The 22041-nt window shown below is 37.0% G+C and overlaps 2 protein-coding genes across 2 annotated transcripts; one reads left to right on the top strand and one right to left on the bottom strand.

Annotated features, from left to right (window-relative positions):
• Positions 1–508: 508 nt before the first annotated feature.
• LOC137744476 (uncharacterized) lies at positions 509–3895 on the bottom strand. Its single transcript, XM_088680940.1, has 3 exons — positions 1685–3895; positions 1198–1594; positions 509–1093 (listed from the first exon to the last, which is right to left on the bottom strand). The coding sequence occupies exons 1-3, from the start codon at positions 3769–3771 to the stop codon at positions 509–511; spliced, it is 3069 nt and encodes a 1022-aa protein (XP_088537066.1). The 5' UTR covers positions 3772–3895.
• Positions 3896–11760: 7865 nt separating this feature from the next.
• LOC137745283 (S-formylglutathione hydrolase) lies at positions 11761–16592 on the top strand. Its single transcript, XM_068485213.2, has 7 exons — positions 11761–11988; positions 12739–12856; positions 13688–13735; positions 14455–14651; positions 14861–14959; positions 15043–15108; positions 16252–16592. The coding sequence occupies exons 1-7, from the start codon at positions 11842–11844 to the stop codon at positions 16432–16434; spliced, it is 858 nt and encodes a 285-aa protein (XP_068341314.2). The 5' UTR covers positions 11761–11841; the 3' UTR covers positions 16435–16592.
• The last annotated feature ends 5449 nt before the right edge of the window (positions 16593–22041 follow it).

Genomic DNA, 22041 nt, shown 5'->3' with positions numbered 1-22041 from the left:
GCATAGCTCACTTCAGCAGCAGTTTGAGTGGACAGCTCATTGCCTGATAATAATTGGACCAAATAATTATGAATCCCATCATCTACAAGTTTCCCATCTGCATTCATTTGACCAAGCAACTTGTCTTCATGCAGATATTGAGGATTCATATCCGAAAATAAATCTGCAGGAAGTGATAAGTTGCCTATCAAAACTGCATGAAACAAATCGAAGTAAAAATGGAGAATACCTTCAAACGATCACGATCAGATTCTTCCCGTGCCTTTTTTTAGTTTGACTTTGCCTCACCTCAATCTCCTGGTTTTTCCTTTACAAGTTTATATTAATCCTTATCTGAACTACAATAATAACTCTCGCTATCCTCACTACTATCATTTTCGGATTTCGATTCATCCTCATCTTCATTTGCCTCTTCCGGTGCATTGTATCATGGTAGATCACCAAGGTCAATTGAAATTGACTCTATTGGTATTTCGAATTCGGGAACTCCAGCTACTTCAAACGGTTCTTAGACAACATTAGTATCTCGGAGTGTTTCTTCACCAATTTTTATCAAAGATGATAACTGTTGGTCAGCGAGGTTGTCGTCGTTGTCATCTTGATTTAGTTCCGGAATATCATATAGCCCTCTTCGATCAATCTTCTGAACAACTTTCCAACCATTGCTGGCTTTAGGGTCGTCTAGAAAGAATATTTGTTTCGCCATAGTTGCCAAAATGTATGGGTCTTCATCGTACCAACGTCTGGTAGTGTTTACTGATAGTAAACCATGGTCTCGCTTAACACTCGTTCGGTTATGTGGGTTTGTATCAAACCAAAGACACTTAAACAGTATCACTTGACACCTGTCTTTGTAAAGCAATTGTACTACATTAGTTAGTTTACCATAAAAATCAATGTCTTCACTGTCGCCCGCACCCGGGACGTGGACACCACTATTTTGAGTAGACGACTTGTCATCACGTGTTGCCCCCAAGAACTTGATCCCGTTGACATGACAACCTGAGAACAATTCAACGTGAAGCGGTCCTCTTGCCATGTTATATAATTCTTCATCGTAAGAGGTTGAATTCAATTCCTTCAATTTGTTCATCTAATATAACATATACAAAAAGTTAACTTGTTAATGTAACCAAATTTGAAGACGGGCATGAACAAGTTGGAAAATATGCTGAATTCAAAACACATACAACTTACATGTTCGTGAAACCACGAAGGAAACAATTCACGGTGCTTCTTGGCATATAAATGTGAAGGATGTTCCCGCTTCATCAACCGTTCATGCTCTTCAAGGTATGGCAAAACCTCATCACAATTGTTAAGTATGAACCAATGCGCTACCTCCATGTCTTTTTTGGTAAACGATTCGCCTTTTACAGGCTCGCCGAATGGTCGCGCAATTTGGGCAAAAACATATAGTTTCTCTTTTCTGACACCACCGTCATTATTGCGTTGAGGACGATTGAAAGCTGTCTCAACATCTTGAAGATACATTGCACAAAAAGTAAGTGACTCATATGCGACCCATGCCTCCACAAGTGATCCTTCGGGCTTTGCCCTATTTCGGACACACTTTTTCAACTCACCAAGATATCTACACAAATAAAAGGTATGCTACAAATTATTCAAAGCGTTCGTTGATCATTAATCTGTTATATATATATATATACGCTTAATTAAGTACCTTTCTATTGCATACATCCATCGGCAATTGACTGGTCCAGCAAGCAATGCCTCATCTGGCAAGTGAATCATCACGTGAATCATACTTGTAAAGAAAGCTGGAGGAAATATCTGTTCGAACTTGCATAAGACGTTCACAATGTCGTCCTGCAATTGTTTAACATCCGACTTCCGCAAACACCTTGCAGTCAATTGTGAAAAAAATCTAGACAACAACACGATTGGTTTCACCACATCAAGAGGCAATAAGTGTCGAATACCAACTGGTAGAAGGTGTTGGAGTATCACATAACAATCATGACTCTTCATGTTTGAAAATTTACACCCTCTCATGTTCACGCAACGCGAGATATTGGAAGCATACCCATCTGGAAACTTTACAGAAGAAATAAAGTTGAAAAACTCTTTCTTCCCATTCGGATTAACTGTAAAAAAATGATGGCCTTTCTTCAATGTACCACCAACTTTCTTCATCCACAAGGATGGCCTAATGCCCATTCGTTCCAAATCAAGGCGAGCTTCGACCGTGTCTTTCGTTTTTCCTTCAATGTCTAGAATTGTCCCGACCAAAGTATCAAACACATTTTTCTCAATATGCATAACATCGAGGTTGTGTCTCAATTTTAACTTTGACCAGTATGGGAGCTCAAATAACATACTCTTGTGTGTCCAGTTCAGATGTGTAGTTGGTCTGGGCTTACTGACCCCTTTGCCAAAATGACCAAATTCCAAACGGTTTAATTGATCCAAAATCTCATCTCCAGACCATTCTCTTGGTCTTGGTCGAGTCTCTTTTGTGTCGTGGAAGGCTTTATCGTTCTGACGCCACTCGTTGTCCCAAGGGAGCCATCTACGATGACCAAGATAACAAACTTTTCCCGCATGCCAAGACGATGTTACGTTCTCCTTGCATATTGGACATGCCAAATAACCCTTAGTCATCCACCCAGAAACCATTGCATACGCGGGAAAATCGTTTACTGTCCACATCACTGCTGCTCTCATTGTGAACATTTGCCCAGTATACTTATCATATGTACGAACACCGTTTTCCCATAAATCTTTTAGCTCATCTACCAACGGCCGCAAATAAACATCAATGGACTTTCCTGGATCTTCAGTAATTAATAGAGTCAACATCATGTATTCTTTTTTCATGCACTTCCAAGGCGGCATATTATAAGGAAACACGACGACCGGCCAAGTGCTGTGGATTTGGTTTAGAACCCCAAACGGATTAAATCCGTCGGTGGCAAGTCCCAATCTAACATTTCGCGGGTCAGCTACAAAATCAGGGTACATTCGATCGAATTCTTTCCATGCTTCTCCATCTGCAGGATGCCTCATAACATCGTCATTTACTCGTCCTTCTTTATGCCATCTCATATTGGTAGCGGTGTGCATCGACATGTATAATCGTTGCAACCTAGGCTTCAATGGAAGATAACGCATTACTTTTTGTGGAATCTTGGTCTTTCTATTTTGTGATGTCATTTTAAACCTTGGCTCATTGCATACAGGGCATTTATCCAACTGTGTGTTCTCCTTATATAACAATATACAATTATTTACACATGCATGAATTTTTTCATACCCCAATCCAAGACCCTTCAACACTTTTTGGGCACTTTTATGATCTTCAGGTAAACAATTGTCCTTTGGAAGCATCCTCTTGATAACTCCTAAAAAGTAATCGAAACACTTGTTTGACAAACGAAACTTGATCTTGCCATGCATCAACTCCACAATTGCTGTGAGCATCGAAAAGTTTTCACACCTCGGATATAATTCTTGCTTGGCATTTTTCAATAGTTTTTCATAGTTTTTGAATGCCTCACTATCCATGGTTGGACGACCGTCATCTCCCCCTTCCTGATTGGTGTTGGTTGTAGCATATGGATAAACATCATTTAGAATATCCATAACTTGTTCATTAGGATCCACATTACATTCAACAGTCTCCACTCGTGTCATGTATGAAGACAAAGCTTGGTCTAATCGTTCTCCATGATGATACCAAGTAGTATAGGTCTCCATTATCCCATTTCTTACTAAATGAAATCGAACATTTTCGAATGTTTCCCTCATTGAGTTGTTACACTTCCTACAGGGACATCGAATATGAGTTGAACCTCGGTTGTGTCTAGTTGCGAATTCAATGAAATCATTTATTCCATCCAAGTACTCGATAGCACATCTATTATGATTTTGTATCCACCGTTTGTCCATTTTGCCTGCAATCCCAATAAAAGTACAACAACTTCAACTATTATCTTCTCACCTTATTCCTCCGGTAAGGGCCTATCCCATTCAAAAATACACAATTATGTGCCGTAATTTACGATTCCAATGGATTAAATTTCGACAGCATCTCCTTACAATTCTTCAAGTGCACGCAGTAGATACATAATATCCACTGTGTACTCGAAGAACATTAGGAAATGTTACCAAAATTTCCACTATCGAAACCTAATCTATGAACCGCAAACTACAACACATAACTATGCATTCCCAAACTGTCCAAAAAATGGGACAATTCAATAATTAATTGGACCGCAGGCATGCTTTTGCATCCATGCACAAAATCCAACTAACTCTCAAACGGGAAACTAAGCTTTTCTTGAAAAAAAAAGTGTATGAAGTTAAGTTGTATTAACTTCGTACAACACAAAACAATTTTGTAATTGATGTACAAAAATATGTGCATACAAATAAATTAAATCACAATAATTAGTGAAACTAAATAAAATAGATACAAAATATTAATCCTTGTAAACTATAATGTTGATGGCCTTAGTTTTTATTTGTTTATACTAATTATATCATCGAATATACATATTCTAGTTAGTTACACTCGAGTAATTTTGGTGGTGAGATAAATGTACTGTTAGAATATGAACACAAGTTTAAGCATATTTTGGCTACATATTGGTTTTAAAAAATCTTATTGAAAGATGTTTTGGTTGTCTTCAAGTTTACAAAGGATTGAGACTAAAAATGAATCCTAAATTACTTACTTGTATTAAAATTGGAAGATGATATTGAGTTTCTACAAGGATTTAATAAGAGAATCATAGCCATTGTTTATCTACATAAGTATGGCATATGCTCACAAAAATCAACCCGCTCATTATTGAACTAAAACCTATTGTCTTAGCATTGAGAATTTAATAGTGATGATAAGATTAGCTTTGAAGATCATGGCTTTTGTAGGGTTTCTATATAATTCTTAGTTGCAGCACATTGCATTTACCCTCAATTCAACCGTATAGCACAAATTAAGGAAATTTCAAGGGGAAACCAACATTTCTTACAATTTCTTCTATGTAAATATATAAGTTAACCTCGATAAAGTATTCAAATGAAGCCCAAACAAGTCTTCAACAATATATCTACAATCTCACTCCTTTTAATAGGTAAAATTAATAAAGATTACTTCAAAATTCAATCTCACAAAACTCCACCATTACCAAAAAAGGGCATAGCAAGTAAGCAAAGGTACATATACAAAAATCCCATATGCAATATGAAAAAAATACCTTCAAATTCGTTCTTCAATGATAATTGTATACAAAAATCCTGTACAAAACAAGTTTAGTAGTTTTAGTTTGAATTCTCAATTCAAAGTTGCATATAAAAAATCAAATTGCTTACCGGATACAAATAGATTAAGGAACGGAGAAAATTGGAGAACGTTTAGAACAGAGATGGGGGAGGGGGGGTAGCTGCTGCAACTAGTTTGCAGTTTCTACCACCCAAACTGATTAAGTAAAGGAAAAAAAAGTCGTTAACTTTGCGTGACGCATATGGCGTCGCGTAAAACAACTTTACGCGACGCACGTGCACTTACGTCGCGCAAAGCTGTTTTGCGTGACGTCACATACGTCACGCAAAGATGTTTTGTGCGACGTAAGTGCACGTGCGTCGCGCAAAGCTGTTTTGCGCGACTCATGTAGCCCTGCGTCACGCAAAGTCAACAGAAAAAGCGGTAAAACTTACTTGCTTTAGCGCCAAAATCTTGCGGGACACACAAAACGTCGCGCAAATGGCCTTTGCGCGACGTTTTGTGTTTAACGTCACGCAAACATACTTTGCGCGACGCATTTAGCTGCGTCGCGCAAGTTTTCGTCACGCAAACATGTTTTTGTACTAGTGGGACCAACATTTTCTTACCAACACATTTGTGGTTGACGTTGAGAATTCCTCTCATAAAGCCACATATGATTGTCCACAACTGAAAACATGATTTGGAAGGTACATACATGCATGTGTTATTGTTTTACTTTGAGATTTGTTTATAATGTTAGTTTGTTAGAAAAACCTAAATTTTATTGGAAGCTTCTAGCTTTTAAGTTCAAATGGAATCTTAGCAATATCAAATTATCAATAATCTTCATATTGATTGTTGGTAGATAGTCCTTAGTTCTGGCAAAATCTAGTTAGAATTTCGGCGTCACTAAAATTTTTGGTATGAACTATGACAGTAATCTTAATCATATACCATTACCCAATACCAACTTTAGAATATATGTTAGAACATGGTTGAAGCACCTTTCCTCAAAGTTAATATATGTGGGCAACCAACCAATTGAGATTGCGTTAAAAAATTATGGTTGACAAATCTTTTGTGCGTCATCCTGAACTCAATCAAATGACCAATACATTTTCTCTTCTAAACCTATAAACATATTGTAATCTTTTCATTCAACATGTTAAGTAACAACAGTTTAACCTTAAACTACAAACACAACTTTGAGCAACATCTACTCACAGGAATCCAGGGTTTCGGACCAACTCAATGAAACCAAATAGGGAAAGGTATTTCAAACTCCTTAACTGAATCCAATGAAGATAGAGTTCCGACCACTTAATGGAATTGATTAAGGAAAGGAATTTCAGACCACTTTAACAGAATCCAATGAAGATAGGGTTTTGAGCCACTCAACAAAACCAATTATGGTAAGGAATTCCAGACTACTCAACGGAATCCAACGAAGATAAGGTTTCAAACCACTCAATGAAACCGATTGGGGAAAAGGATTCCAAGCCACTTAACGGAATCCAAAGAAGATAGGATTATGGGCCACTTAATGAAACCGATTAGGGAAAAGGATTCTGGACCACTCAACAGAATCCAATGAAGATAAGGTTAACGGAACCAATTAGGGAAATGGATTCTAGACTAACTCTGGAGTGCGTATGGTCCCTCAATGCAGATTAACCAGACGGAGTCACCCCTAGAATGCGTATGGTCTCATAGTGCGGATTAACCAGGCGGAACCATATGCATGCATTTAATAGTATGATTCCCCAACGTGGATTAACCACGCAGAACCACCTATGTGTATAATGAGATCAAGTAGGTAGTGATGCCTCAATGCATATTAACCAAGTGGAGTCACTCTTAGAATGCGTATAATCCCCAATGCAGATTAACCAGGCAAAACCATAGACATGCATCCAATAGTATGATTGCCCAATGCGGATTAATTAGGCAGAACCACCTATGGGTATAATGAGATCAAGTAAGCAATGACACCCCAATGAGAATTAACTAGGCGAAGTTACTCCTAGAATGCGTATAATCTCCAATGCAGATTAACCAGGCATGACAATGTGCAATAGACATAAACATAAGAACAAGGTCCACTAACCAAATTAATTAGGCAGAATCATCCATGTACCACATTTAATCAAGTTCACCATGAACCACAATTGCAAGCACACATACATCTAGCCAACCAATATTAAATCAAACTGACATATAAGATATGCAGAATAATTCTAATGTGGTCCCTGACTTATCTCTTCATACTAGAATCTACACATTATCATTGTTTTCTCAATAAATAGGTAAATTCTGATAAGGTGCCACTTGTAGGCTCATAAGACTCTTATCAGGTTTCTTGTAATTCTAATTTCAGTATTTAAGACCGATTCGAGACAATTGATCAAAAGTCAACCCTTGGTTAACGTGGTCATTGGTAAGGTCAACAACCCTACATAAACCAATATGGAAGATCCATATATTGTATTTCCAATATGTAAGTTCCTACGATCCTCAAATAATGCGTACAACAATATATTAAAATTTCATAATGATCCAACGGTTAAATCTTCGCCTGCCACAAAGGTTTAATGGCGGCCATTTACGAAACTAGGCTCAAACGATGAAAGCACACCAACTAGATATTGGAAACAGATTCAGGGCATCAATATTAACTTAGAAACATAACTCGCCGGAATTAAAGATCAACATCAAAATGCATATAAATACACAAAAACAAATATCGTGACAAGTGGAGTAAGTTTTATACCTGACATAAGTCTAAACGTGGATGGAAGACGATGAAATTGTTAGAAGTCCCTCAAAAATTATGAACAACGCATGCACGGTGTGTTGTCGTTTGACGTCTGATTGAGGAACTCGTTGCATCACTTAAACAATGTGGCCTCGAATCACCGCCTTTAGTCGTTTCTTAAGTGAATCTTGGATGGGTATTGATCCTGGGGTCACGAGCTGCATTTTGGTGGTGGTGGCGATGATCATAGGTGCAGGAAAAGGAAGAAATCGGCATTTAAGGAACTGGGTTGTGATCAATCACCTCTCCTCCACGTCTGTTGCCGTTTAACTTTCTAAAAGAGGAAAGGCCACTCCAGCCTTTTAGGATATTCCCTATGTAGACTCTGTCAAAAGACAAAAATGCCCCTGAATTTAATGGTTGGTAATTTCTTCATTAAAGCTCTATTTTGCAAACGGTTTTCGTTCACGCGTTCGTGGGATAGAGATCTATTCGAAAATACTAAGGTTTATCTTGAAAAGTCTATAGAATTTTAATAACTAATTAAAAAAAATTCAAACTTTGTAATGAGTTAACTAAAGCTCTAATATGAATGAAAAGAAATAATATAAAATCCTGCAAATATGAAATACGTAAATTACAATAGTGAAATCCGAGAACGTATTTCACTCGATATGTAAATAATTTGATTTAGTGAAGCTAGTAGAAAAGACAAAGGTGATTTTCTGGTATAAAGTAACGAAGGCGGAACTTCGTATCTTTGGAGCACTAAATTTTACTTTCAAACCTTATTGGACATTAGGAATGAACGATGTGCACATGATAAAATGGACAAGCTTAAAAAGAATTGAGTTTAAGGATTTCTTCACACCTTTTTTCTGTGCAGATGATAAATTGGATAAAAACACAAAAATATAAATTTGGGAATGAAAAATGCATAATTCAAAACTGATAATGAGTTAACAATGAAAATACAGAGGACGGTATCATTTGGTATGCAGACGGGATGGGACGGAACAGAATGGGACGGGACGGGACGGGACAGGACGGAACGGAACGGAGCGGGAGCAAAGATGCCCTTGGATGGAAACAAGGAGGAAGAAGAAGGAGACAGAGAGGTTATAATTTTATGTTCCACAGATGTGCAACGAGTCGTTCCAGGGGGGTAAGGTGAAACGAAAATTCACCCAAAACTCGTCCCGTGGAACAGCTCGTTCCACCCGTTTTAGGCGCACCAAACGTGGGACGGCACGCCTTGTCCCACTCTGTTCCGTCCCGTCCCACGTACCAAACGGTACCGGAGGGATCGCCATGCAAAATTCCATCAGTGCCAGTTGCTAAAAATAATATTTTTATGAGAAAGTTAGTTGTTTCTTCAATATTCATTTCTTTATTATAGCTAGCAAAGACAACACAAGTAATATAGGTAAAATAAATAAAATAGAGTTTAAAACCACCGAAACTAGAATGAAATCAAAACAAGACATTTAGTATTGCAATATAAGTGGTTTTGACATACCCTTTACTAGATAAGCACATGAAACTAATAACTAAAAAAATTAGCTTGTACATCGATTACATTGCCCCTTCTCTATCCCAACCAGCTATTATGACTCTTGTATCATCAACCACATTTTATTCATAATCAGCTAAATCATCAAAAGTATCACCCATTTTAATAGCAACATTTTGATCCATAGGTAAATTGACTTGTTACTTGATCTAGTTGTGTTAAGTAAACAAGAGTTAGCACATATCCTTAGCCCCTGTAACTATGAGTTTCTACAATCTAGATAAGCTCTTTTACTTACTTTTGTTCCCACAGTTAAATTTATTTTATTTTATTTTATTTTTGTAAGGAAATAGTCATCAAATACTACACTAACCATCTTACTGGATAATGAAAACAATGAAACTGGTAAAATGCAATTACCAAAACAATGAAACTGACACTCGGAGAGCACCGATCACTACTTGTACCGAACAAAACTTCACTCACTTCTGAAGAAGCTCAGAGAGAGAGAGAGAGATGGAGACGAAGCCGAATGAGATTAGCAGCTCGAAGATGTTCGGAGGGTACAACAAGAGATACAAGCATTTCAGCCCTACGCTCGGCTGCTCCATGACTGCCTATTGCCTACGATGTCTAACAACAATCGAGAACACTTTTCTTCATAAAAATCATTTTGAAACAATACAATTTATGTAACATATCATGAAATTTTTTTCATATCAATATTAATTATTATGGTCTAATAAGTAATATTTCGGTGTCATGATCGAAAAATATTGCTAAAAATAATATTTTTAGAGCGAAGTTAGTTGTAACTTCAATTTTAATGTCTTTATTATAACTAGCAAAGACAATACAATAATATAGGTAAAATAAATAAAATAAAAGTATAGAAGCACCAAAATTAAAATGAAATTAAACAAGAAACTTAGTATTGCAGCATAGTGATTTTGACATAACTCTGTACTAGAACCTTCTTAACTCATTTTTACCAGTACCCATTACTATAAGTGAATCATGAAGTATACGACTATCGATTCTTGAGAAACAATTATGAAATAACTATATAAGAACATGAAATTAATTAACATTGCTATTTTTTTAATTTTCATTATTTAAAATATTGACTGTAACCATAATGAAGTGGTCATATAGAGTGGCGGAAGTGCCAAGCGGTGGCTTTCGGCAATATGGTGGTAGTGAAGGTGGTGTCTTTGGTGGTTATGATAATAATAGGGTGAAATAATGACGGAGGGTGGTCTTGGGGTGGTGGAGGAGTAAGGGTGCGGGCAGCGCAAGTGATGGGGTGGTGATAGTGGTGGTAAAGTTGGGAGTCATGATGAAGGTGGCGTCGGTGGTGATGACAACCACAAAATGTAACCGATGTGATAAGGTGCATGGTAGTGGTGGCAGTAGTGATGAAATCATGGTGATGGTCATGGTAAATTGGTAGTAGTTGAGGCAGTGCGGTGGTGGTGGCGGCGGTGATGATGCCCATGGGAATTACTGTGGTGACGGCGATGGCGACAATTGCTGTAGTGGAGTGGAGGAGATGGTCATGGTAAGAAGGTGGTGGTGATGACATGGTGGTGGAAGGATAAATGAACTCCATCAGAATCTTAAAGGGAGATGCTGGATTTGATGTGACGAAAAATTACTACAAAAGAACTAAAAGTCTATGAAAATTCATAACTTTATAAAATTCTTTAAAATCAATAAAAATTTTAATACAAAGTCTTAATTAAATATCACAAGATTTTCATAAATTTTATTAATTCATAAAAAGTCTTTATTCGATACAAGGTGATGTAATCCTTACAAGTCTAATCTAGAATCCACTAGATTTCAGAGTCGGAGTCCATAAAACTCCATATATGATACACTTACCTTAGAATATTGTTGGGTTAAAAAAGAGCTAATTAGACTTTGCACCACTTTGGTGTAGAGTAAATAACATTTTGGTCCGTTTATTTTAACATTGGCACTTTATTGCCATTCTTTTAGTGCAACTTTCAAGTTAACTTTATATCTTGACATATCACTCGTTTGATTTTTGCTTGCATGAAGTCAAACTATATTACTAATGACAAATACATTAACAATTGTTGTATGACTATTGGTATTATTTGTAACTTTAGGTATTAAAATGTTAATTTTCAAAAGACATGCACCAAATTTTTGCATAGACAAAAATACAAGGGTGTAAAATGCAATTACCAAAACAATGAAACTGACCCTCGGAGAGCACCGATCACTACTTGTACCGAACAAAACTTCGCTCACTTCTGAAGAAGCTCAGAGAGAGAGAGAGAGAGAGAGAGAGAGAGAGAGAGAGAAAGAGATATGGAGACGAAGCCGAATGAGATCAGCAGCTCGAAGATGTTCGGAGGGTACAACAAGAGATACAAGCATTTCAGCCCTACGCTCGGCTGCTCCATGACCTTCCACATCTACTTTCCTCCTTCCCCTTCCCCTTCCCACCGATTCCCTGTAAGTCCTCCCTCTCTCTCTCTCTCTCTCACCCATGTGTAACCTCTTATGAAATTTCATTTCCCAATGAATATACTATTTGGGTTTTTGTCTGATTGTTATATTGTAGGGTTATGTGGCTGAAATCTATTGTATTTGGTGTTATTTGATAATGGTTTTGCTATACTTGATTGAGAAATTTTGAATTTCGTATCCCTTAATTTAGTTTACAGACAGCTCGGGTTCTTATAGGGCAGACTAGTAACCGAATTTATCGAAAGTGAAATTAGTTATATGGTACCTATAACATTATAGTTGCAAATTCAATCATCCCTTATTACCATCATAGACAAAGAATTTAAGATAGGGAAAAGGAAGCTTCCTCGATTTATTATTTGAATCGATAGTTTTGTCTCACTGTCTTAAAAGCTATGAACAAAATGAAAGAGGAGATGTTTGTCTTACTTAGAATTAAAAGTAGGGACAATCGTTGATGCTTGTAGCACTACTTGAATTAGTTTTACATCATAAAATTTTCGCTGGGTGCAAATTGTAAGCTGAAAAGTTTTTCATAAAGTTTTCACTGGAACCTTCTATAGCTGAAACGATTTGCATAAATTTTCCCTTGGCATTGTTTGTTTAGCATTTTCAAACTACTTTCCCGTGCTTCTTCATGTTCTTGAGTTTATTTTTCGAGTTTTCTTTTGTCCATGTGATGCTATCAAAGTTTGTATGTTGCAATGTGTGATAATCAAGCTTTTTTATGAGAAGGTACTTTACTGGCTCTCTGGCCTTACCTGCACAGATGAGAATTTTATAACTAAATCAGGAGCTCAACGTGTTGCCTCAAGTGAGGGTGTTGCTCTGATTGCCCCTGATACATCTCCAAGTAAGTCGGCAGCCCTTCCTGCTTTTAATTTCCAATTGATTATTGTGTCTGTGATGCTAGCTTTAATTGCTTTTTGTGAATGTGAAAGAATTATTATTGTTGTTTGTCCCTTGGCTAGGTTTTCAGGGAAGTAGGACTGATGTTAGTTGGTAACCTTTTAAACAACTTGACTACCGACCACAATGGGCAACTGCTTGGGTCATGTATTCAAATGTCGTAGAATGTGACATAATCAAGTAATTTGATGTAATAACTATGGTATTTTGCCATTATGAGCGATTGACATCCAAAAAGAACACAAGTTGTCAACTTATAATGTGAATTGACCGCAGCTGTGAGTTTCATGGCACATTTTGTTGTTAGTTTCCCATGGATAATAATGACCTTTAAACGTTTTTATATCATAAATGTTCACTTTTTGTTGTAATATAGTTGGGCTGGACCTTGTTCCTTGTTGTGTGTCCTGACAAGTAGCCAAAGTCCCTCCAACTTTCATCCAACTTTGTCTAATCACTATAAGTTAATTACAGCCACTTCCCACAGACACAGAAATACAAAGGAAAAACAAAATAAAATTAGAAGCGTCACCACCAGTGAAAATGCAAAAAATTGGGGATAATATTGTATATTATTTGTAAATATAAAAAAAAATGCAGTAAATAGTCAAAACTACATCTTCTGTTACTAACTAACCCATTATTTCTTTACGGTCACTTTTTCATTTTCTTATGGTAGGCTGTCATTTTATATTGTTCCATTCTAAACCACCATGTATCTTTTGTTATTATGTTCCTATTGTGCTCACCACTTCTTCATGTAAACTCTTAAAAGGAGGCTTGTCTATAGAAGGAGAGGCGGATAGCTGGGATTTTGGTGTAGGTACGCAACATTAGACTGTTATATTTCATGTTATGAAGTATTACAGCAAAAATTGCCTTACGTTGTATGGGATTTGCGAATCTTTTACTTTACTCAGGAAAGATACCCTTTATCTTGCAATTGTATTTTAAATTGTTAAAACGGAAGCACTAACAGTTCTATAATTCGGAAAGGGAAAACAATATGGTCAAGTGTATCTTAAGGGTGAAGGGAGAGTCAATAGGGATCCCCTAGATAAGGCCTAAGTTTAAATCTAGTCAAGATGGATTAGGAGTAAATAGGGAAAACAAATACTGTATGCCCTGTTTTTATTTTTGGTAAGATGTCGAACCAGTAAAATGAGTAGAGAGGAGATGAGGATGTTTGAGGTGTATAAGCAGTAATACTGGAAAAGGATGTTTGTTCACGTACAAGGTGGATATAAAAATGTGTAGGTTCTAAAGAGGGAGAACTTTAGAGTTTCCCACAAATATTCTGATTTCTTGAGAGTTTCCATGCAAAAGGTTATATGTGTGTGTGTGTGTGTGTATATATATATTTACTTTTGGTAGTAATAAATTACTCAATGCATTGCTATATTTCATGCATTGCATGCAAACTCCTTTTAGTTAGCAAGAGGGACAAGCTTTGCCGGGTAGTGGGCGATTAGTTATAACTTTAGGTGTGAAGAGCCATCACTGAATTTTGTGTATGTGTGTGTGCATTATCTCCTCAAACAGGTGCTGGATTTTATCTCAATGCTACTGAAGAAAAATGGAAGAACTGGCGCATGTACGACTATGTTGTTAAGGAGTTGCCACAACTTCTGAATGAAAATTTTTCACAGCTTGATACATCGCGGGCATCTATATCTGGTCATTCTATGGGTGGGCACGGTGCTTTGACAATTTACCTGAAAAACCTGGATAAATATAAGGTAGGACCGTAGGAGACATAAATATTTTTCCACAATTTAGCTTGCTTTTTTTTTTCAAAGAAGAAGTTGACTATAATTTAGCAACTTCGTAAAGTTCAGTTTTTCTATAAAAGTTCCTGAGTTGCAGGGGAGCTTTATGCAATTATTGGAGTGGATTCATAGGAGAAACTTACATTGAATCTAACTCGTTTGTGTAATTCATTTTCCAGTCAGTATCTGCCTTTGCACCCATTGTGAATCCTGCAAACTGTCCATGGGGCCAGAAAGCTTTTTCAAATTATCTAGGTGGCAATAAAACCGATTGGGAAGTAAGATAATAATCTAATTGTCTCAGTTCTTATCCATAATCCTGTGGTCTTTAGTTTGTAACAAGTTGAATGCAAAAATGCAGGAATATGATGCCACTTCCCTTGTTAAGAAGTTTAAGGATGTGTCAGCTACCATTTTAATTGATCAGGTAAGATAATGATGTCATCTAATCTTCATCATGTTCTTTGTTGTTGTGACAATTGTTAAATTTTTGTGGTCTACCACTATTTTTGAAAGCTTGAGCTGTTACTTGTTAGGATGCACCCCAACTATTTTATTTTAAATAGTCCCTCTCTTGTCTGGTCCTCTTTCCGTGACTGGAGAGCCCGACACGTGGAATTCATCACAAATTGAGAGGTTTCAGCATCATTGTTGATTGGAAGTGACTTCTCCACTCCCCCCTCACCCACCCACCCACTCACCCGCCCCACACGCCCCCTGTTTAGTTACGGCCTTTGTTTTGAAGAAATCAAAGGAATCAAGGGACCAAAATAAATAGTGGCATGCAGAAGTCATTTTCCTTGTTGATTTAGTATGCCAAAACTTGTGGATTAGAATGGCTAAGATCCCTTAAATGATGGTATATGCTAGTTTATTTACTTTTATGAACTTTAACGTTCTTATTTTTTCAATAGACGAATTATGGAAAACTGAATGCTGCTGCTTCATCTCTCAAGAGTTTAATACTGTTGTCACCCAACATATAATAGTCCCTGAAGCTTTCCAATCTCATGTCCTTTGAGATTACCCTACTTCGTCTTTTCCTTTCCTCTCTTCTGTTCCTCTTTTCCTTGTTTTTCAGTTTGTCTTGGTTCTACATCACCTTTCTGCTGCATAATGTATCCTGGGTTAATTTCTGTTGTCATGCATTCTCATCAATATCACTTGAAATTGAACTTCGGCTAGGCTGAGGGCATTTGATTTTCAGATCATAAGCTTTTTGTCTGTAGACATTCCAGCTTCCTTTTCCACGCAAAGAAAAGAGAATAAAAAGACATATTGGCCCGGACTATACATGTGAAAGTGTCAATAAACCCCTTAATCCAAGAAGGATATTTTTTGGCAGCATCGCTGCAATACAGAAGGAGATTTGAAATAGGGAAATGAGGAGAATGAACTGTAATGTCGTTGCATGTTAATGTTTAAATATGCATTTTTCAATAATTTTAGTCCAGTGTCCTCATCAACTACTTTCAAGGATTGATCTTTTAAAATGTATAATTTCTTCTCTCATATACACTTTTAACTGCCTTTGTTGCATAGGTAGTTAATTACTGCTGCTTTTGTGTAGGGGGAAGATGATAAATTCTTGCACGATCAGTTGATGCCACACAAGTTTGAAGATGCATGTCGGAGTGTTGAAGTTCCACTCCTTTTGCGATTGCAGCCCGGTTATGATCACTCATACTATTTTATTGCCACCTTCATCGATGATCACATCCGTCACCATGGTCAAGCTCTTAATCTACCGTGAATATTTTGTAGCTTGTGAATTCGGAACTGTAGAATCCTTAATGCACTTTGTATGAACTATGGATCGTATCTGCTCCCATGCGCTCTCTATTTCGGTTTTTCGTGTTGTGACTGAGTAAACATGTTGACCCTAGGAATATATAAAATATGTTTCCCTGATATGGTCTGTGTTTGTGCCAGTTTCCCAGTAATCCAACGAGTAAGTGAAATATTGCACTTCAGTTAACTTGTTATTAAACTCTGCTGTAAGACTTCATTTTGACGTTGTAATGTTTTATATGAGATAACAATAGGCCTTTCACAGAATAGGGCTCTAATGACGTTTTAGTTCAACAATGCATTGTTATGCGTAACAAAAAATGGTCGATAAAATTTTCTTGAGAACTGTCCAATAGTGGCTTAAAAAAAATGTAAAGTGATGAATTTTCTCGTGTTCTCTAATATTATTCTGTATATGTGTGAAAAAACAATAAACTCACACAACAAACATAATTGAAAATTCACAAAAATTCAAATCAAAACTCGGATTTTCGTAATTTCAAAATATATTTTAATTTCCATTTGATTTTTTTCTCCATATATATATATATTGTGAAATGATATATTTTATTAAATTTGATGTTAGATTAGTCACCGACTTTTGGATTCGAATAAAAATTTTAACAGCAGAATTGGAAGCATCATTCCTACTTGCAACCCTATGCTAGTTAATTGTATGAAAGTGATAAGAAAATGATTAATTACACTAACACCCCCCAAGGCTAATCGAGTTTTCACAAAACCCCTTCATGTTTGAGACATTATACTAACACCCCCTTAGATTTTAATTCACTTTCAAATAACCCCTTAAATCAAATATCTGCTTATGAATATACTAATTTGCCCTGATAATTAATGATAAAAATCTATTTTTAATAAGAAAATATTTTAAAAATATATAGAATAAGAATATCCAATTAAAAAAAAAGAGAAAAATAAAACGTCAAGAGAGACATTACAGAGGCGCCTCCACTACTCGAGTTGGGAGTAGAACTGTGGAGCAATGCCTAGATCTGAAAAATCAGAGCCAAATTAAAACCTTTGAAGAACAATGCCCAGATCTGAAAAAACCAGAGCCAACAAAACTTAATAACCAAATTAGGTTGCATATTGTGTGGTTTAGTCGAACTCTCTTTCCCCTAGTGTAAAAATAACGATGTACTCAAAAAAAAAAAAAAATCAAATTTTTATAATTATAAGATTACTTAACTGTATCGAGGGGCATTGTGATCAGGGCTGACATGCCACCCCCCATGGCAGCACTAACTCCCTCAATTGCCATGATTGTTTTCGAATCCGGTGCATACGTGTTGACTCCATTATCATTGCTCAAATGACCTTTATTACCAAAGCAATACCCAACTCCACCCCAAACCCTTCTTTGAGTGAGAGAGTAAGATGCCCACCAAATTGCACTTGACAGTACATATGTCACAATCGATAGCCCAAACCCTCCAAACAATCTTTTTGGCCCCGTAGTCCACATTTTTTTGTTTATTGGGGACCTGCAGTCCGCGCTTTTACCACTAGACCACTTGTTGTGCTTTATTACCGCACATTTGAAATTAAGTAAAATGAAAGGGACGGTCAAAATTATTGAAATACTTCCTTTAATTGTATTCTTTCACTAAGAGGAAATATATATACATGAGCAGAACCTTAATTATAATAAATTACAGAAAATTTAGGAAACCTAATAAGAAAATGAGTCTCTAAATACAGTATCACATATTCTAAACAAAAGATGCGTGCAAAAATTATCTTATTTGATGTAATCACATTTGGTTTTGGTTGACTCGGTTATCTTCTTTCAGTGGAAGTTTTTTAGGAATTCTAAAGGATCTAGAAGATTTATCCTATTTGTACTTGTATTACTTGGGTGGCAAGTTTAGGTTTTTTAAAGGAATCCTAAGAGATTTAGAAGATTTATCCTATCCTATTTGTATTTGTATTACTTGGGGGCAAGTTTACTTTCTCTAAATTTTGGCCTACAACATCTATATATCCTTTTTGTTCTGATCGATTATCGTGAATCCCTACTCATATCAAACATCATGGCAAATAATTCATGGTCCGACCTTTCAATTCCAATTTTAAACCTAATCGCCGAACGTCTTTCTTACCATGATTATGTTCGATTTGGTGCGGTATGCAAGACTTGGCAGCGAGCTTTTCTCGATGGGGTTCAATTTCGACGTGAAAACAACAGTACATGGCTAATGGAATATGGCTGCTTCGACATTCGAGGAGAAATCTTCAGCATACTGGAACTCTCTGATCTTTGGACCAACCAGAATTACTGCCTCGGACATCTCGTAACGCAACAAGTAAAAGAATTATTCGTCGACGCAAAACCTTGCGCTTCAAGATTTGGTTGGTTGCTTCTGTCACGAAAGCTGGAAGTAGAAGATGGTAGTCGACTTTTCTTTTTCTATAATCCTTTTCAGAACAAGGTTGTCGAACTATCATCTCCCTTGAGTTTTAGAAACAAAGTCCCTCAGCATATAGCAACTTTCACAGCTTCTCCAACTACTTCTCGCGGCAATTGTGCTGTTTTTGTTGTTTCTAAAAGGTATAATCATGTTTATGTCCTAAGCACATATAAACTCGCTGATAGAACATGGAGAAATATCTGACCGTATTCTTCCGGATGATGATGTTCTTAAGGTAAAGGCAAAGGAGTTGGCCTATATGAATGGAACTTTATTTTGTACTTTTCATTCAAAGTCATCGAACACCACTTTATTGGGTGCCTTTAATGTTGCACTTGGAGCTTGGGACATGATGAATTGCTCGGTCCTTGAAAATAAGATCAGGTGCACGCGTAGGAAATGCAGTAAACTTCACCAAGTTATGCCCCGAAACTACTACCATTTGGTTGACGTTCCTTGTAGTGAGGTCTACTTGTTTGCTCGGCAAGAATTTCATGATTGGCATGCTTTTGAATACATTTGGTCCGCCAATAAATGGCTTGAGGTTGAGAGCTTCGAAAAAACATTCGAAAATCGAGCACTGTTTATGAAAGGCCCATCACCAATTGCAGTAGAGCTTCCACCACTGGGGGAGTTTTCATATAGTTTTGTGGGAACAATCTGGGTAGAATTTTTAAATAAGTATGCTGATTATAGTGATGGTGATTTGGAAACCAATTGCAAACCGGCATGTGATATATTGACAAGTTTTGCCAGTAGTAATTGTTTTCTTATGACAAGTATGATTCAACTTGTTCCGGAAGTAGGCATTATGGATGAGCATGCTGATGCTGATGACATTCAGATTCTCTCTCTCCCTTCGCAACCCTCAGTGTCCTGTTTTGTTGTGGTGGAGGAGGACATGACAAGGAAAGAGAGAGAGAGAGAGAGGGAGTGGGAGAGAGAGAGATGGAGGAGAAGATGGACTGGGAGCTGGAGTGGAAAAGAGATAGGAAGGCGGTCATGTACTTGGACCATGCCATGCAAGCGGATAACGAAAGGAAAAAGAGGAAGGAATTGGAGTTGCAAATTGAGATGGAGGCTGAAAGGGAGAGAAATAAAAGGAGAGAGAGGGAGAGGGAGAGGAATAACAGAAGGAGAGAGAAAGGGTGATTGAAAAGGAGAGGGAGAGGGAGAGGAAGATTGAAAAGAAGAGGGAGATGGAGAGGGAGAGGAGTAAAAGGAGAGAGAGGGAGTGGGAGACTGAAAGGGAGAGGAGTAAAAGGAGAGAACGGGAGATGGAGGGAGAGCAGGAAGGAGAGGGAAGAAGAATATAGAGAGGTAGAGAGGAAGAGAGAGAGGGAGCTGGAGGGCAAAAGAGAGAGGAGAGGAAAAAGGAGAGAGAGGTAGAGAGGGAGGTGAAGCTGGATAAGGTTGGGTTCAAACAAGGATAAACAAGTGCCATTGCAGAAGCTGGTTGTTATACATCTACGGAAGTGTAAATTGTTATATTCTATGCCTTCGGGAAGAACACGGTTGTCTTTCAAGTTGTGTTTTGGAAAAATATTTAGGTTTACAGTTATATATATATGTTCTTGAGTCAGGAAAAGACCATGCTGAATAAACTATTTGTGTATTATTCTTGTTTGAAAAGTAAGTGAAACTTTTCAAATTTCTCTTTAAACTAATATTTCTTAGCCTCGGCACAATTAGAGATTCTTTCATGTCACAAGGTATTAAAAATCCCTAGGGGATGAGAGATCACCTTGTCTAGTTCCTTTTTTTAGGGTAGAAATATCCATGTGTACTCCCATTAATTAGAAAAGAAGACGTAAAAGCGATACATTCCATAACGTTTTTATTTTAATTATATCTAAAAGGGCATTTTTTGGGGGGCAAAAGACCCAACATTTCAAATGCTACATACTTGTAACAAAATCTTTACATAATTATTAAAAACCGCTAAAATATAATTACATAAATAAAAAGAACAAAAATATTTTTTTTTATTTTGCATATAAGAGGTATCATCCTACATTGAATAACATATTAATCCTTTCTCCATGATGCTATGGTGGTGGCACCTTGTTTTTGGTTCTGCATTAAATGGTAAATCAAAGCATAGTTGGTGACTCCAAGGAATGCATATGTGAGAATTCGGACTTAGATTGGGATTCTAAACCTTGCTCGCTTTATACAGACAATATTGAGAGAGGAGGAAACTTGAGATCGAGTAAAGATTAAAATTTTTTTTAACCACTTGAACTACATTACTTTATTTTACTATTTTTTAACACAACATAAGTTAGTTAGAAAATCATCATTCTTGATATTCAAACCTAACTCTCTCACTTACAAAAGAACATAAATATCATTAGCCCCTAGCACTAAAGCCTCGTTTGGCACACCGTATAAAACATCGGATAGTAGTATATAATACGAAACAGGTTTTTAGTGAGTCTTGTACTAAATAAACATCGGATTGTTAGTCTGGCCTCGCCTATTTAATACCCCATACGCTTGCTTATTTATCCCAAGCAAAACCTTGGTATTATTTAGTCAGGTTCATCTTTCTCGCCTAAAACGAAAGCATGATCGCTCTTCTCCAACCCATTCGCCATTTGCTATGTAGATCGCGAACTCATTTCTCTCCCTCTTTCTCCATCCCCACCTCCGATCAGCATCAAGAAGATTTCGAACGGAATCCAAAGGTGGTAGATCAAACCCAAGTCCTGCCGGTCCTATTTTGGAGACATTTTATGAGTTTTTAGCTTAATTGTTCCATGATTTTGTTGATGTGTGGTGGGTAAGCTCAAAACTGGGCGAGATTTCATCTGGGTCTTTGATTTCAATGGATTAGAAACTCAAAATTGGGGTTTTTATTTCATATGGGTTTTTGGTTGCACTGATTCCCCTCTAAAGCATGGAATTTCTGCTTTAATGTCGTCATTTTGCTGGGTTTCTTGTTGCTGCCTTTGTGGTGGGGTTTGGTTCAGGGGAGCAGACAAAGACTAAGAAGGGAGAGAGAGGGAGGGATTTGGGGGGGGGGGGGGGGGGGGGGGGGTGCAGCGGAGATATCTGGGGAGCAAAAGAGATAATGTCAGTTTTTTTTTTTTTTTTTTTTTTTTCTTTTTTGTAAATTTTATTTTAAGTTTGAT

The sequence above is a fragment of the Pyrus communis genome, chromosome 12 (genome assembly GCF_041283825.1).
Source record: "Pyrus communis isolate YQ-2024b chromosome 12, ASM4128382v1, whole genome shotgun sequence".
In the NCBI taxonomy this organism is placed as follows: Eukaryota; Viridiplantae; Streptophyta; class Magnoliopsida; order Rosales; family Rosaceae; genus Pyrus; species Pyrus communis.
Note: the sequence above shows the minus strand (reverse complement) of the source record. Positions and strands in the feature narration are given on the sequence as shown.

Coding starts and splice junctions, on each gene's coding strand:
- LOC137745283 (XM_068485213.2), top strand. CDS start 11,842: ATGGAGACGAAGCCGAATGAGATCAGCAGCTCGAAGATGTTCGGAGGG. Junction 11,989..12,738: donor CCCCTTCCCACCGATTCCCT/GTAAGTCCTCCC, acceptor TTTTATGAGAAG/GTACTTTACTGGCTCTCTGG. Junction 12,857..13,687: donor TGCCCCTGATACATCTCCAA/GTAAGTCGGCAG, acceptor AACTCTTAAAAG/GAGGCTTGTCTATAGAAGGA.
- LOC137744476 (XM_088680940.1), bottom strand. CDS start 3,771: ATGAGGGAAACATTCGAAAATGTTCGATTTCATTTAGTAAGAAATGGG. Junction 1,595..1,684: donor TGGATGTATGCAATAGAAAG/GTACTTAATTAA, acceptor TTATTTGTGTAG/ATATCTTGGTGAGTTGAAAA. Junction 1,094..1,197: donor CTTCGTGGTTTCACGAACAT/GTAAGTTGTATG, acceptor ATGTTATATTAG/ATGAACAAATTGAAGGAATT.